We start from the raw sequence: 16,639 nt of genomic DNA, 5'->3' as shown, positions 1-16,639 counted from the left end.
CTTTGGGCATATTGTGTAGTATATGAATTGCAGCTCCATGCATCTATTTGGAAAAGAGGTTGTGCCACCCACCTTGCTACTCTGCCTCTGCACAGACGCACACTCAAGGCAGCTTTTTAGAGAAGCCACACAGCAAGGGGCTCAGCCCAGAAGCTGGTGTGAGCAGTGGAATCAGCTCTCCCCAGCCCAAGCCTGCCTCACCCCAAGGGACAGTGGGCCGGGTCTCCCAAAGGTGGCAGACACTTACACGTATTTGCTGGGGATCTGCCCGCGCTGCATCTTGTGGGCACTCTCATCCAGCTGCCATGCCATCCAGCACCCAAACGTGCCCTGGGGCAGGGTGTTGTCCACATAGAGGATGTCATCCTTCTTAAAGCTCAGATCATGCTCCACCTCACCCTGCCGGTCGTACAGGGCCCTGGAGCAGGAGACAGAGGGAACCGAGTCAGGAAGCCACCTGCTGCCAGGGAGATGCCGCAAACCCTTGCATAGGTTCCTGGGGCCACTGCTTGGCCTTCAGCTGTCCCTAGATACCACCAGGAATAGGATTCTGTGCAGAGGATAACTCCTGAAGGACAGAGCCCAATACTTTACAGAACAGGATAGACACAGAGGCCTCACCCCCATCAGGGAGGGACACTCTCTTGCAAAGATCCAAGACCAGATCTTCCCCTTTCAGTGGCCTTTACTGGGTGCCTCCACCCTGAAAGTCAAGGCCAGGTCCCTACAGATGGGAAACTCCCTAGGATGAAAGTCTATCACTTGCCATTCTCAGGACAGGGAGGGGACCTCATCAATGCTTATATTCTTATAGGATCCCTCAGACCTCAGGGAACATGAACGAAGTTCTGAGCCCTGCCAGGAGACACCAGTGCCATCCCCAAGTACTGCTTTCTGCAGCACACAGGGCAGGCACAGTGGCCTCAAAACTCCCCAGGCCCTAAGCTGGGCATAGTGGCACACACCTGTAGTCCCAGCACTCGGGAGGCTGAGGCAGGAGGATCGCTGTGAGTTCAAAACTAGCCTGGGCTACATAGTGAGTTCCAGATCGGTGTCAACTATATAGTGAGACCCTGTTTCAAAAAAAACCACCTTCCCAGGCCCTGAACCCTAAAGAGGATGCCCAGAACCCAGCCCCGGCCCCTGGCACCTGATGTAGAAGCCATCCCCAGGCAGGCCCTTGATCCTGGCGAAGTCTTCAGGGCGGTGCTGCACCTTCAGGCGGATGACGTCCTTGGGCTTCAGCATCTCCACGTAGACTTCCTCCACTGTCTTGTTGCGCATGTCCAGGCTGCCATACTGTGGGGAACGGTGCCAAAGTCAACGGCGGTAGCCAGGGACAGCTCAGGCACAGGGTGGAGGGCCACATCCCGATTTGGGGACAGTCCTCGCAGGCCCCAACCGCCATCCACACCACTGAGTCCTGGGTACTGCATCCCGTCTACCAGGTTCCCTGCTCCATGGCTGCTCTGCCTTCAACAGCTTCTCCCCAGAAAATGCCTGTGTGGGTCCCCCAGCAAGAAGGGGCTGCTCAAAGTACAGCCCTGCCTCTTGCTTATGAAACTGCAACTTTGCTGTCTACCAGCCGTCTCCCTCCCCGGTGAGCCTGGGAGACCCAGGAAAGAAGACCACATCCGCCCGCCAGACTGGGGGGCCTCCTTCTGGCTGCCTGGGCCAGAGTTCTCTCAGTGGCTGCCCTGCCACTCTCCCAGATTCACAATGATCAGCAGCACCAGCAGTCACCAGGAGAGGGGCTGTGGCCCTCCAACTTCTGTGTCCCCCGGACAGCATGGGCCCGAGTACCAGTGGGAGTGGCCCAGCCTGCTCAGCCGCAGAACTCACCTCGAGGATGAGGTCCCCGGGCATGAGGCCGTCGGGACCCTTGGCAGGACTGTCATCCTCTACCTCGGCCACAAACACCCCATGCAGGTTCCCGCCACACAAGTGCACCCCACGTTCCACCTGGGACTTTTTGATGAAGACGATGCGGGGCTCTGGGGTCTTCTTGGCCTCTCCCACAGTCCTTTCGGGGAGGAAAACAAGAGTTCCCAGTCACGTCCAAGAGGAGGAGGAGAAGGACGAGGTGGTGGTGGATGAGGAGGAGGGGGAGGAGAACGATGAGGATGACAAGGATGAGGAGGACAAGAAGGACAGGGCGGCCTGAAGACAGCAACCAACAGTGGAGGCCCAGCCCAGGCAGGGAACCGATGCCACACGTGCCAGCGCGGGCACGTGGAGACCTCTCTCAGCATGAGCCCAGTCGCCACAGACCTTGAAAGTGGGCAGCTGAAATATCTTCCAATCTAAAAATGTAATCAGAAAATTCTACAACATTTGCAGACAATTCTAGAAGCCATCAGAAAATGTACACAGAATTTTCTAGCATTGTAGCAGCCTCAAAGGAGAATGTTAGTACAGACAATTCCCTAAGATGGAGACAACCCTACGCGTCCTTCCTTCTCCAGATTTGAAGAACTTGATCTCCCCTGCTTACAATGGTTAAGAATTTGGAAATCTGGAAGTGGAGCTGTTAAAATTTTAAGAGAACTCTATCTGGGGACCGGGGATTTAGCTCAGTGGTTCCACCACCTTCCTCGCAAGCGCAAGGTCCTGAGTTTGATCCCCGGTACCAAAAACAAACAAACAAAAAAGAAAGAAAGCTCTATCGGGAAAAATAAATTCTAGTGGGAAGGGGAGGGGAAAGGAAATAAGGGAAAAGAAAGAATTTGAAAAAATTAAAAAATGGAAACAAAGCCTCTGTAAATGGGGAAGGGTGAAGGGGGTGAAGAGAGGGGGCAGAGGTGTGAGGAAAAACAAGAACCAAGACCTGTCATGTAAAGGTGCAGGATCCCAATGATGAATGTAACTGTACTGTTTGCTTTAAAGGTACCAATAAACTTAATGGGAAAAAAAAGAAGTAAATAAATTCTATGACCTGAGTGCAGCACCTGCAAAGACAGAGCATGTACGGATGACCAAGGAGAGAGCAGCTGGTACTCTAAAAATGAAACCCTTAAAGTGTGGAATTCTCTGCCGTATAATTTTAAGTCAATGAAAGCACTTGAGGTTTCTTATTTTGTCTGGATCATTGTATGCTTGTGAGCAGCTGTTTTCAGCTTTGAATTATATGAAAACTGACATAAGAAACAGATTAACAACAGATACCTGAGTGCTGCATGCGTTGCTCTCAAACTAACTGAAGTATGAGCAAGGTCTGACAATGATCAGCTCACACACAACAGCAAAGACTGAATTAATTGTGCAAAAGCATACCAAATGCAAACTGTTACCTTTCAATAAAAAGCTGTTTATATCATTGAAAGTTGTTACTGTTTTTCTTTTCTGTTTTGTTTTGTTTTGTTTTTTGAGGGTCTCACTGTGTAGTTGAGACTGACCTGGAACTCACTATGTAGCCCAGGCTGGTCTTGAACTCACAACCAATCCTCCTGCCTCAGCCTCCTGAGTGCTGAGATTACAGGTGTGTGCCACCATGCCCGGCTACTGTGTTTTTCTTTTAAGATAGAAGATGTTAATGTATGAGTTTTGTTTTTGGTTTTGTTTTTGTTTTTTTTTAGTAAAAACCTCAGTATTCAGTCTAATTGCAGTGTTGGCACTCTGCGATAACTAAGTGGTTTCAGGGCTGCAGTTTGGGCACTCAGTCTGTATTAAGTTCGCCATCACTGCCCTAGCCTTTCCCGCAGGTGTCACGGGCCCTGACTCAGACAGCTGACAGTGGTCTCATCGTGGTTCTAATTCTATCATCTCAGTAGGACAGAGGTTAAGAGGCAGAGCGGCGATGCAGAGAAAGCCAGACAACAGGTCACGAAGCCAGCCGGGGACTAGGCTGAAACGAACGCCCCCATTTACAGCCCCGGCTGTCACTGCCCTCCCTGGGAGGTGTCCTGCCACCCGGATACACCATCTGCCCTGCTTTGGCTTCAGGCGCGCAGTCGTGTGACCCATTCTCCCACACAGGACAGCTGATTCAGCAACATCCCAAGCACTGCATGCAGATGGGGCCTGCGCCAATTCACGAGAGCGGCCTCCCCATCCAGAACACAGAATGGGTCGGGAAGGGTAGCCGGTAAACTGAGTCAGGGTAGAGACTGCTGAAGGTGACCTCAAGCCAGCCTGTGATTAATATTCTGCTACAGGAGTCCTAGTAGGGCTGATCCTGTGCAGAGCAGGTCTCCTTGGGCACTTTACTTTAGAAGCGGCCCTGCAGGATGGAGGAGCAATTGTCACACCGTGGCCGGGGTGGTCCTCTCCTGGTCCCTCCAGCCCCAGGCCAGGCTGACGTACATGCAGAGTCCAGAGAACACCGCCTCCTCTCCTGCTTCCTCCATGGGGCCTGCAGAGAGGCTTCTGCTCACCCCCAGCGGTCACCTGTCCCGCCTCAAGCTCCACAGTGGCAGGCAGTGTCCCTCATCGCACTGTGACTGGCTGCACGTGGCCTGTCACCTGCCATGGGACAGCACTGCCGCTGGTGGCCAGAGCTCAGGCCCTGGCTGAGTGATGACTTGGGACTGGCTGGGGACAGAATCGGATGAGCAAACGAGAAAAGGGAAGACGACAGAAGGGTGACAAACAAGAGAGAGGAAATGAGAGAGGGAAGATGGGAGGGAGGGCCTCTCACTCCAGATTCCAAAGACCAGGGCTGTGGTCTGCAGCTCTGGGAGAATCTGGCCGCCCGACACCCAAGACCCACAGAGATGCACTCAGTGGACAAATGAGGGCCCCACTGCATGCATCTGCTGACCTGGAGCTGGGGGTGCTCTGCTTGGCCAGAGGGGTGCCAGGGCCCTCGTCTTGCTCCATGAGTGGGTCGATGACACAGGGATGCTCTGGGGTGGTGGCCCCACTGCCCTGGTTAGTGGAGTGAGCTCCAGCAGGGTCCAGGTGGGAGCTGGGGACAGAAGACAGGAGGGATAAACAGAAGCACAGAGCCACCCAGAGCCCCTTCCTCTGTGACGCCCGCCGAATCGGCTGCAAATGGGACTGGGCCACATGGCTCTGTGCCCTGAGCCCCAGGAGAGCAGGCATACCAGGAGCTCAGACTCATGGCAGCAGTCTGCCCTCGGCTCAGGGATTCTTTTCCACAGTGTCCAGCACGAGAGACATGTGGAGTCATTGTCCCTTTTCCTCAGCCTCTGCATTCCAGATCCCCTGCTGCACCGTGGATGTGGCCCTGCAGGGCACTCAGGCCCTCGGGTCGTTTACCCTGTGACCCACGCGGCAGAGGGCCAGCACAGTGGGTGACCAGTGTGTGCTCACGGACAGACAGCTGACCACTGTGTGAGAATCCTGCCCAGGACCTTGGCTCCTAGCAAGCACAGGCCACAACCATCTGCTTCTACAGCCTATTTTGGGAGGTGAGGTCCTTTTCTCCAAAAACCTGAGGCTGACTGAGTAGCCCTGTTAGCAGCAGCATCCACAGAACCTGCAGCCGGCAGCTCCCACCCAACCTGCCCACCCCCAGGGCTCACCTGGAGCGGGAGTGGCTGCTGAGCTGGTGCATGTGTGGGTTGTACTGGGTCAGGATGGTGATGGTGTCGCACTGCTGCCCGATGATGAGCCGGGCCTGCTGCTCTGTGGCGCTCCGCAGGTTTATGCCATTGAACTGGGGAGAAACCGGGACGGGCTCAGTGACGGGGAGGGGACCAGGCTAGGGAGACAGATTTAGGAGGGAAGAGAAGAGGGCTCCCTCTTACCTCAAGTAACTGGTCCCCGTACTCAAGGCCAGCCTGGTGGGCAATGCTCCCTGGGGTCACCTTGGAGACGTAGATGCCGCCCTTCTCCCCACTCACGATGGAGATGCCCAGAGGCTCCGAGCCCTTCTGCACCTTCACGTGGCGTGGCTCCTCCACATAAGGCCTGGGCAAAGAGCCAAAGCTTCAGGACTCAGAGCGGAAGCAGGGTGGAGGGGAGTCTGAGGTCAGGCATGCCATCAGGTGCAGAGAGAGCCCCAGGGCCCATGTGCTCCCAGAATGACCCAGCCAAACAGGGACATGATGGATTGGCTTGTGTATGACAAAGGACACATGTTCCCAAAACTCCATGCACCACAGACACAGCGCACCCGAATGGACAGGAGACACCGAGCCCCGAGACAGAATGGCCCACGGGAACAACGAGCACGGATGTACACAGGGGGGGACACACAGGTTTCACGTGTGAGAGGACCTGCTTCCTAACATGCAAACCCCAGGGAGGGCTCACAGGAGAAAGATAGCTTCTGGGGTGACAGTGGTTCCAGAAGAGATGCTATAAGATCCCAGATGTGTTTACTGGCTGCATGGGATGACGCAGACCGATTATGGAAATTAAGCTGTTGCAAACCCAAGCCATGAGAAGTGGGGTGCGGGGAGGCACAGACCAAGGCTGCAAACATGCACTTGCTGTGCACTGCACCCCAGAGCACGAGGGGCAGGGGCTCGAGGGAGCCTCATGTCAGGCCAACCTCAGACTCCTCAGCGAGGAGGACCTGGGCCTAGTAGCCACGGGCAGCCTCAGAAGAGATCTGTGGTGCAAGAGACATCTGGACGGCAGGAAGGTTAGAGAGGAGAGAAGGAAAACTCAAAAAAGGAAGACGCCTGCCACATACGGACAGAAAGGACGGCCGGAGACAATAAGCTGCCCTCAGGGCTGGAGCGGACCCTTCCAGGCCTCCTCCCTCCAAGGCATAGAGGAGGAAGTCCCAGCCAGAGAGAGAAGGAGCCAACCTGGCAACTGCCCCTTGGGGCCGCTCTGGAGCCCATGGAGGCTCGATGTGGTAAGGGACAGGCAGCACGGTGGGGAGATACCTGAACTGCCCACCCTGTCCACAGGAGGCAGAGGGCTCCGTGGGCTCAGCAGGCCTCTGCCCAGGCCCAGACCAGCCCTCTCAGAAGAGCAGAGATGGAAATTCTTCTGAAATTGTCCTTGTTCTTGCCCACCCTCCAAGGTAACCCCACCTCCTCACTCATCCCTCCCCAAGTCTCCCTGGCCTTCCAGGTCCAAGGGCTCTGTGCCAGCCCTATGCCACCCAAGGTCACATGTGCGACTCACCATGCATCAGAGCCAGGCGGCTCAGAGCTGTGAGAATCCTGACTGGGCAGCCACCCACACCATCCTCACACCCAGCCCAGATGACGGGCGGAACCCACCTTCCCACCATCGCCCATGGCGGCAGGCAGCGCTAGGTCCAGCTCCCCATTCCCCAGGGATTACACTGTCCCTGTTCCATCTCCACACATGCACAGACCTCAACAAAGGGGCAGGTAAACCAAGTCACAACAACAGCCAAGAAGCTGCTCGCAATAACTCCATAAATCGGGTTTACTGACATGGAAAGACACAGAGGGAATGCCATGTCGTGCAAAGGCACCGGGGCACAACTGCATTTACAGAAACCTCCACACGTGTTTATGTCTGTGCCCACAAAGGTCTCTCTACAGAGAATTTACCAAACATGCACAGGGGCGGCCCCTGATGAGGTACCCTTACTTTTCCATCTGAATGGCTTAAATTTTTTAGACTACACAGAAAAGTTTCCTTGGAACAACAAAACTACTTTGTAAAACAGGTGGGTAAAGTATAACATTACAAATCACTGAAGAGACAATGTTCAAGATGTGATCACATCCACAAAATGATACAAACAATAAAATGTGCATTAAAATGTGAATTACAGAATGGTCACAAGGTCAACAGCAACTGGATCTTTAGTTGGACAGACTGTATGTGACTTTTTTTTTTCTTTTTCCTACTTTTCCAGCTTCATTTTGCATAATGACGCTATGACAGTGAACTTTTCAGACTCAGGGAAGAAGGGGCAACTTTTAGTTAATGACCTGCTGCTCAGGGAGGTCACACATGCTAAGTGTCCTCTCTAATCACATCACAGGGAGCACTGGGGCAGGAAGTACCCAGCATCCCCAGCTCTTTGTACCTGGTAAGGGGCTAAGGGAGCGCTTGACTGCACATGACAATGTCCTTTCCCTATTGCGGACACACTGCCTTTGGGGAAGGTGTTGATCTCTCAGTGAGGACCAGAGCTGGGGTGAGTACAGCCCCCAGCCCCCTGTTTCTGAATGCACCTCACGACAAGGACTCTCAAACATCCTCTATGGACTGTGCCTGCTTCCCCAGGGCCAGCCCCTGGGTGTAGATACCTTCTGTCCACCTCAGGTCTCTTGGGTTAGTATTTGTTGACTTTGCTAACTTACAAGTTCAGACTTTCAAGGTCTAGATGGAACCTTCACACATGAATACGGTCTGGTAGGCTCCACAGTGAAAGAAAAGAGCACCAGGCACAGTGGTGTACACCTACAGTCCCAACTACGTGAGAGGCTGAGACCAGAGGACAGAGACAAAGCAAGCTGGGCTTAGTGAGAAAGAAAGAAAGGAGAAGGAGAGGAACATGAGGCACATAGAGTGTGCTGGGGCAGGGGTGACAGCCTCAGCAGAGAGGCCTTGGACACCAAGCCTGCGGGCAATCTAAAGCCCAGGCGCACATGGGCCTACATTTAGAAGGAAACCAACCAATGGCTAAGCTGTGCTTTCATGCTGTACACACACTTCATTTCACCACGTGTGCTTCACTTCACTATGAAAAGGGAAAAGAACTAGATGTAGCTCACAGGGAACAAAGAGTAAAGGGCTGGAATGAATTCTGATGCTATTAAGGGCTGGTGGCTGACCATGTGACCACAGAGCCATTACTGCTGCCCTTGGACCCAGATTCCTCACCGTGATGTGGAACTAATCACAGTGACAAGGGTGATGGCGAGGCTTCCATAACTTAACACACTGAGCACTGGAATGTGAGCTGGGAAGTAGTAAACGCTGCCCTGACACGGCTGCCACCACAGGATCATCCCCAGCATGATTGCCCAACAGGTCTCAACCATCCTGCTCTATCCCTGCCATCTACTCCTTCCCCACCTCCCTGCTGGGCCCTGGCATCGAGTGCCCCATGGGACACACAAGCAACTGCCTGTGGCAAGGCACCAGGGAATAACGCCAGGCGACCCATGCTAGATTGGCTAGGCCCTGATCAAATCAAAACAGAGCTCCCCATTCCGCCCCTTCCACACACAAGTCGGTCCCTCACCCTCATCTACCATCCGCAGGTTTGCCCAGGCCGTCGATGCCCATGCACGCTCACCTGTCCTTTCTCCGCTCCCCGTGGGATGTGGGGTTGACGGCGATTCTGGGCAATGTGGAGGCTGAGGTCTGTGGCTGGCTGCAGGAGGGCAGGGTGTCGATGTTCAGGGGAGACTGTGGAGGAGTGCTGCACTCGGAATGCGACAAGGAACCTGCGGGAGAGCGGGGAGACACAGCTGGGCTGACGTCTGGGCAGGGATCTCTGGGTCCCGACAGCGTGGCACAGCCTGGGTTTAGCTGCCCAGCGCCACACTGCCTGCTATGCCCATACTCACGCACCATCACTGACCAGCAGAGAAGACCAACCCCCCGTGTAAGGGCGAGGGACGGAGCACAGCGAACGGCCGAGTGCCCAGCAGTCCTCACCTCTGTCAGAGCCCATGACCGACCGGGGGTATCTTGGCGTCAGTGGGATCTTGATGCGTTCCGCCTTGAACTGCAAGTTACTGGAGGAGCCTGTTGTGCCGTAAGGAGACAGGAAGTGAGGCCTCATGCCAACCTCGCCACCCTTATCCAGGCCTGACGGTCAGGATGTGACATGTAAAGCAAGCTGGGCCCTGCCGGCTATGCTGGGGGCCAAGATGGGGGTGGACGCATGGCCCCTAGTGTCGGAAGGAGCCAGGCTTCTCCAGACCAAGATCATACAAGTTCCACATCCAGCCCAAAACCCAAGCAGTGACCTAGGGGCACAGGTTACTCCTCTTCCCCAGCACCAGAGCCACTGCAAGGACAACATGAGACTCTCCCCTGGGCTGCATCTGCCTAAGTGAATGAACAGCCATGCAAAATACCCCAGCAAGACCAGCAAGCTCAGGGACGGAGCCAGGCCCCCAAACAGCCCACGGCCACTGTGGAAGACCTCGGGCAGGGGCAGGGACTCTGAGTGCAGCCAAGCGGCAGACTCCACCCCCACCAGACACCAATGTGGCCCCAGAGGGGAGGAGCCGTGGGCATCGGGACACAGGTGCCCGCTCCCACACAGGGTCTGATGGCACAGTTACCAAGGCGGGCGCTGGAGGGCAGCGAGTTGGACCCGTGGGAGGCTCTCATTTCAGAGCAGTCGCCGCAGGCCCTGTGGCTCAGGTCCAGGCTCAGGCGTCCCTGGTGCTGGACACTGCGAGAGAACCAGAGGGGTAAGAGGAAGAACAGGACCCAATGCGGCACTGGGGAGAAACGCAGGGCCAGGGCTATGTCTGCCTGAGCCAGGAGGCCCGGGGGTCCCCATAATGCCCTGTCCACCTCTCAGAGGTGGCATCTAACTAGAGCAACACATATGGGGTGCCTGGGTCAGGGTCACTCCCACTTCTGCAGCAGGGCTGGGATTTGGCTCACTGGGAGGAACGGATGCTACGGGGAAAAGGGGCTTGGCAACCTGGTGGGCACAAGACAGGCAGACAGGGGCCAGGCTCGCACCAGGGACCTTGGAGAGGAGACTGAGCCTCTGGACCATGCGCCTAGGACACCAGAGGGCAACAGGCAGAGCCAGAGTCACCGTGTCAGATTGATGGGGGTGGGGTGGGGTCAGGTCCCGACAAGGTCTCTTCTGGCTGTGTAACGAGACCATGTCTCTTCCCTGCAGAAATCCCACTGTTCCAGCGTCTCTACTCACTCAGAACGAAACCACCTCCTCTAGCATGGTTCCAGGTCCTACAGGTCTGTGCACTATGACTGGTGGCCCCCCTTCGCCGATCTCCCACCCTGCCATGCCCAGGTGCCCAGGTGCCCAGGCCCCAGGACCGACGGCTCTCCCTCCTGGAAGCTTGCCCACAAAGTCCTGTGCCGCTGGCCTTTGTCTTCCTTCTGGCCACAAGCGCCCTCCCTCACCACCCTACCTCCTGGCTGGCCTGTCACCCTGCCTTACCGCCTGCAGAGCCACTTGGTACCATCCAACATACTCTGCATTTCTGTCTGCCTCCCACACCTGAACGTAAAGCACTCTCAAAGCAGGAAGCTGTCTTTTCAGTTTGCCACTGTCACCCCGTGGAACTAGAACAGTCCTTAGCCTGCAGTACATGCTGAACAATAATTTGCCAAATGAACAATGAGAGTGATCTTGAGCCTACTTCTTATTCACTTTTTTTTTTAATTTCAGGCTTTTTTTTTTTTTTTTAGGTTTCTTTTTTAATAAAACAGATTCAGCTGCTGGGTGTGGTGGTACATGCCTGTAATCCCAACACTCGGGGGGCTGAGGCAGGAGGATCGCTGTGAGTTCGAGACCAGCCTGGGCTACATAGCGAGTCCCAGGGCAGTCTCACCTACATAGTGAGACCCTGTCTCAAAAAGAGTAAAATAAAATTCCAATTCTTTTGAAGTCTCATGGCCCCCATCCCCACAGCAGAAAAAGTGAAACAGGACTTAGCTCAGAAGGCTGCTGTGTCCTGAGAGGAGAGGGTGTGGGACAGTGCCCGGGACAGGAGTTTAGAAACTGCACACTAGTGACAAGAGCACCCTTCAAGCTCCCTTTCCTGGGGTCCCAGCGCTGTTCTCCACCACCTCTGCCCAGCTGTCCAAGGAAGTCTCCTGCCCACCGGCCTCTCTGTCTAGGGGCTCTGGACAGCTGGTGTGCAGGGAAGCACAGGGTGCTGAGCATACCTGGGAGGCAGATTCTGGGGGCCGACATCTCGGGGCACAGGCGGAGAGCTGCAGGGTCCAACCCTGTGGCTGCGTACAGTGTAGACGGGGTTCCGCAGGATGGAGCTCACAGTGGTGCTGGGGGTCACATTCCGGGGAACAGTGCCTGGAATAGGGCCGGTGAGGTCAGTCGCCCCAAACCACCCAGGCAGCAGTGGACTAATGCAATCTCTCTCCCACCAACCAGGGCAGCAGCGAGCCTCCCTGGTGAAGAGGACTCTAGAGGAAGACTAGAGTTTTAACTACCACTTACTCCATGGCTTTGCTACCTGCCTTTCTCCCTCTACACAAAGGGAGCGTTCTCCTGACTCTTCCCACTGCCACGCTGCTGTGGGGGGAAAGCACTTCGACAAACAGCAATGTGGCACAGATGCCAGAACGAATGTCCCAGACAGGGCAGCAGCTCCTGCCTGTATCCCCAGAGACTGGGCTGCCCCATGGCTCCACACCACACCCCTCTCCCGCCCCCAGCCCACCTACTCACCCACAGAAGGTCTGCTGGCGTAGAACAGGGAGTTGCCCTGCCGACTGGAATGCCCTGGCGAGTGAGGTGACCAGTCCTGGGCCTCTGGGGACAGCTCTCCACTGGTGGGGACACATTTGTGTTCCTGCAGAAGCAAAGGCAAGGGTGGCTGTTGGAAAGGGTGAGCTACTCAGGTCCGTTAGCAAGCCACCGGCTGTCCCCCCATGCTCGAGCTCCTCCCACTCCAGCAATGGACACACGGAGCAGGAAAGAGGTTACTGTTTGTTCCGGTTGCCTTGTATACCCAGAAGGGAGGCGCCTCCCATACAAACCTTTCAGAAAACAATCCCAGAGGAAAACCCTGACCTTTTTGCTTTGTTTTCAGTACTGGGGATTGAATACAAGGCCTACCTCTGTAGTGTTGAGCTACATCCCCAGCCCTTTTTTAATTTTGCTTTTGAGGCAGACTCTAAGTCACCCAGGCTAGGCTTGATCTTGAGGTCCTCCTGCCTCAGCTACCTGGACTGCTGGGATTATAGGTGTGTGACAGCACCACCAGCTAGTCTCTTTTAACTACACATGCATCAGTCACATAAAACTCTACACAACTGGCAACATTCACTGTGAGTAGGGTGTGCTGGTGCCTGCCAGAGTCCTGGCTCCCAGAAATGTTTCCCTCTGGATCTGACAGCAGCACACACAGACCACTCTGTCATTGGCTAACAGTCTTACAAGTGCCACCCAACTCTGCAAGTCCATCCCACGCCTCTGTTGTACAAATTCAAAGTCCTGCTGCAAAAGCAAACCTAAGGCTACGTCCAAGAACACACTCTCGGCGGTGTCAAACTGCCACTGTCATGCACCCCAGCACCTGCCGGTCTCCTGGCAGGGCTGCCTCCTGCTGGCATCCACCGGCCACCCCACCAAGAGCAAAGACAAAGCAGCCAGCCCCCGAGGAGCCCAGGGAGGCCAGCGCAGGGCACTCTGCGGCAGGCCCACGGCCAGCTTCCCCCACCCCCACCTGAGGCTGCGCTCTACCTCCAGGAACTGAGCGGGAATCACTACTGGAGCCACCTTGGGCCGACAACTGGGAGCGGACTTTGGCCGGCGCCGCTTCTGCCCCAGCTCATCCACCTTCTGGGAGGTAAGGTCCTCGTCACAGGACTTCTTGGCCGGCAGGCAGGAGGCATCCCCGTCCCCTTCAGGGTAGTAGCTGGAGGCGATGCGGACCCGGGCCTTGCGAGGGGGTGATGCATGCATGGGCTCCCCGGGGTCCAGACCGGGCGGCAGGGTGATCGGGGGGCTGGTGGATGGGGAGCTGCCAACCAAAGTTGCCTCGGATTCAGAACTGGTTTCCAGCCTGTGCTGGAACTTGATGGAGTCACTCCTCTTGGGGGGCTTCGGGGGCGTCAGAGGTTCTACCCTCTTGGAGGGCTGGGGGGAGTGGGCGGGCCCAGGGCCTGGGAGCATGTAGTCAATTTTGGGGGGCGTCTGGGGGCGTTTGAAAGTGTTCGGGTCAAAGATAGACTTTCTTTGCTTTGGCTTCTTGTAAACAGAGAGCTTCTCTGGCCCCGCCACGGAGCCAGGCACAGCCTTGGGCCAGGTCCCACCACTGTTGGAGCTCTCGGAGTCCACCTTGTCCAGGGGGGCCTCCACTGTCCCGCAGGGCCCCCCCTCAGTCTCAAAGGGCAGCAGGGGCTGCCGGCTCCGCACGTCCACCAGCCCATAGCCACGCTCCCCAGAGTTATCAGAGCGGAAGGAGCTCAGGCTGCGCTCAGAGGCGCTGGGACAGGTCTGGGAGGAGACCGGAAAGGGGTCCCCCAGAAATGGCTTGTGCAGAAAGGAGCTGCTGCCTCTGGGCGGGCCTAGCTCCTTCCTGTCTTCCAGGTGGTCCTCGTAGAAGATATCCGTCTGCGTGGAGTTATTGTGCTGCATCAAATTCCGCTTATTATGAGCTTGGACCTCCGGGCCGTGGGCGCGAAAACTTACCATCTTATCAGAGTCTTTGATGTTTTCAAAGATGTTCTGGCCGCTCCACGAGGCGCTCTGTGGGAACACCTAAGCAGGGGTAGCACAGAGGTGAGGAAGGGGTCAGGGGACGGGGCCCGGAAATGCCACCAGAAACGGTCCCCACAGTGGAGCAACAGGCAGGGAGGGCCTCACCCCCTCAGAGAAAGAAGGACAGAGGGACACACGTGTGTGAAGGCCCATCACAACCCAGACACTTGCTGCAGACACCCGCACGGTGTCCTGCACAGTTTAAGAATTATCCGGCATTAAAATAAATTCCTCGTGTTACACGCAGGCCGTGGATATTAATCAGGGCCAAAACAGAACCAGCTGTCCAGCCGTAGAGGCCCGGGGCAACCTTACAGCATGGTGCAGAGTGAGTTAGGCTGTCTGGAAAGGCCACGCCCTTCATGACACAGCCACACATCCTGGGAAGGGCAAAAGCTCGGAGACAGAGACAGGGTCAGGGCCATCGGGGCCTCAGAGCAGGCACAACGAACAGGCAGAGCACAGGGGAATGCAGGACAGAGACCAACCCCCGTGACACTGTATCACTGGGTGCCTGTCAGTGTCCTTTCGTCACAAACCACAAAGTATACCACACGGAGAGTGAGCCTCGGGTAAACCACGCATTGTAGGTAACAGTGAGGCACCCAGAGTGGCACAGCGATTGTGACAAACGAACCACACTCAGGACAGATGTCACAGGGGAGATGTGAGGCAGAGGGAGGAGCAGTGCCAGGGGCTGGGCTGAGGGAGTACGTGAGGACTTTGTCCCAGCCCTGCTGTTCTGTAGTCCTAAAACAGTACCCCAGAAAGTCTACCGATTTAAAAACAATTACTTAGGACTGGGAATTTAGCCCAGTGGTTCGGCGCCTGCCTCACAAGCACAAGGACCCGAGTTCAATCCCCGGTACCAAAAACAAAACAAAACAAATAAATAAAAACAATTATTTAATTTGGAAAACATCTCTTAATGAAACAAGCTGGGCCTATTTTTTCCAATTTTCTATTAATAATCTTTTCAACTACGTAGAAAAGTTAATAGGAAAGTACAATGAATGTCCATAAACCCACTAACTGGATTTAAGTTGTCTTTATTGTCTGTACTGATACCACAGAACAGTGGAAAGCCAGTCACAAACACCTTCACATTGCTCCCTGTTACCTTTAGCATGCACCTCCCCAAATAAGATCATTTTCCTATATAGGCTGAAGGAAACAAACAGTCCTCTAGGATCATCCAATCATCCAGTCCAGATTCCAACGCACACGACCGTCTCCAACACGGCCTTCTGGGCTGTTTTGTGTTTTCCAACCAGGACCCAGCCAGACTTCATGTACCCCCTGCATTTTGTCATTCAGTACCTTTCGCTCAAGGGCCCTGGTGGCCCTGAGCAACAGCCGGGTGCACAAGGTTGGAAAAGCAGAGCAGGTGTGGTCCTTACCTTCAGGAGGGAGAGCGTCAGGGAGTCCTGGCAGTTGCGCAGTAAGGATTCACATTCGTTCAGAGACTTGTTGTCCAGTGCGATGCCATTGATCTAGGGCCAGACAGCGAGCCAGTCAGCCCACCACGGGGTGGCTCAGCCCCACTCTCAGGCTGCCAGGATGGGGCTCGGCCCATCTGGCATCCTGGGGTGCTCTAAGGTGCCAAGCCAGGAGTTGGCGCAGGAGAGAAATCTCCTCTCCAGCAAGGCCTGGTGTCAGACACAGGGCTTCTGTGGCAGGGGAAGGCAACCCCACATCATCTATGGGAAGGACCAGAATTCCAAGGACACCCGGGAAGCACCCTGCTGCACCACGTGGACCCCTGCCCAGAACCCCAACCTCACTCCTTCCTGTGGGATGCAGCAAGGGTACATGAGGACCCCAAGCCAGAGTCTGGCTGTGAAGCGAGACCTGGTAAACCAGAAAGGACCACAGAAAGTGAGGCATGGCCGCGGTTCACCAAGACTCAATGCTCTCTCCATCCCCAGCCCGATCTCTGTCCCATTCCTCACAGACATGTACTTTGCCACAGTACATGTGCAGCAATGAGTGGCTAAGCCTGCCAGCCCTGGGTCACAGGGCACTGCTCTGTCATGATAAGAAACACACGGTGCTATCGATGCATTGCATACTGCTATTATTAGTCTTTTTATATAAATATATATATATACACACACACATATATATATACATTGAATTTTGGGAAAGTTTAACGGTGCTGCCAATGTTGCAAAAAGTCATCCGAATTTACTGTGTTGAGTTGGCATTGTACAGAAATGGACAGCCATATTGGTCTAGAAATGTTAATTATATTTATTTATTTTTTTTTCCATGTGTACAGGGGTAACACATCTTACTAAATATGTAAGGTCATATCTACATGGGTTTGATTACAGAAAC

At 55.0% G+C, this 16,639-nt stretch overlaps 1 protein-coding gene across 12 annotated transcripts in view; it reads right to left on the bottom strand.

Annotated features, from left to right (window-relative positions):
• Positions 1 to 16,639, bottom strand: part of Dlg5 (discs large MAGUK scaffold protein 5) — a 90,180-nt gene that overhangs the window by 22,318 nt on the left and 51,223 nt on the right. For 10 of the 12 annotated variants that reach the window (XR_004518245.1, XM_033766486.1, XM_033766485.1 and 7 more), the window contains 13 exons: positions 15,700 to 15,792; positions 13,280 to 14,299; positions 12,263 to 12,386; positions 11,740 to 11,884; positions 10,149 to 10,261; positions 9,514 to 9,603; positions 9,149 to 9,299; positions 5,712 to 5,874; positions 5,487 to 5,620; positions 4,760 to 4,906; positions 1,843 to 2,023; positions 1,151 to 1,299; positions 248 to 418 (listed from right to left, as the gene is read on the bottom strand). Coding sequence is in view for 11 of the 12 variants with exons in the window: in XM_033766486.1 (XP_033622377.1) it covers positions 248 to 418; positions 1,151 to 1,299; positions 1,843 to 2,023; positions 4,760 to 4,906; positions 5,487 to 5,620; positions 5,712 to 5,874; positions 9,149 to 9,299; positions 9,514 to 9,603; positions 10,149 to 10,261; positions 11,740 to 11,884; positions 12,263 to 12,386; positions 13,280 to 14,299; positions 15,700 to 15,792 (2,681 nt within the window). In the remaining variant the exon portion in view is untranslated. The remainder of the gene's footprint in view (positions 1 to 247; positions 419 to 1,150; positions 1,300 to 1,842; positions 2,024 to 4,759; positions 4,907 to 5,486; positions 5,621 to 5,711; positions 5,875 to 9,148; positions 9,300 to 9,513; positions 9,604 to 10,148; positions 10,262 to 11,739; positions 11,885 to 12,262; positions 12,387 to 13,279; positions 14,300 to 15,699; positions 15,793 to 16,639) is intronic. The other 2 variants (XM_033766483.1, XM_033766487.1) reach the window with 2 other exon arrangements.

This window comes from Fukomys damarensis, unplaced genomic scaffold (genome assembly GCF_012274545.1).
Source record: "Fukomys damarensis isolate Sample0158 unplaced genomic scaffold, DMR_v1.0_HiC HiC_scaffold_20, whole genome shotgun sequence".
Classification (NCBI taxonomy): Eukaryota; Metazoa; Chordata; class Mammalia; order Rodentia; family Bathyergidae; genus Fukomys; species Fukomys damarensis.
This window is presented reverse-complemented; position numbering and strand designations above follow the sequence as displayed.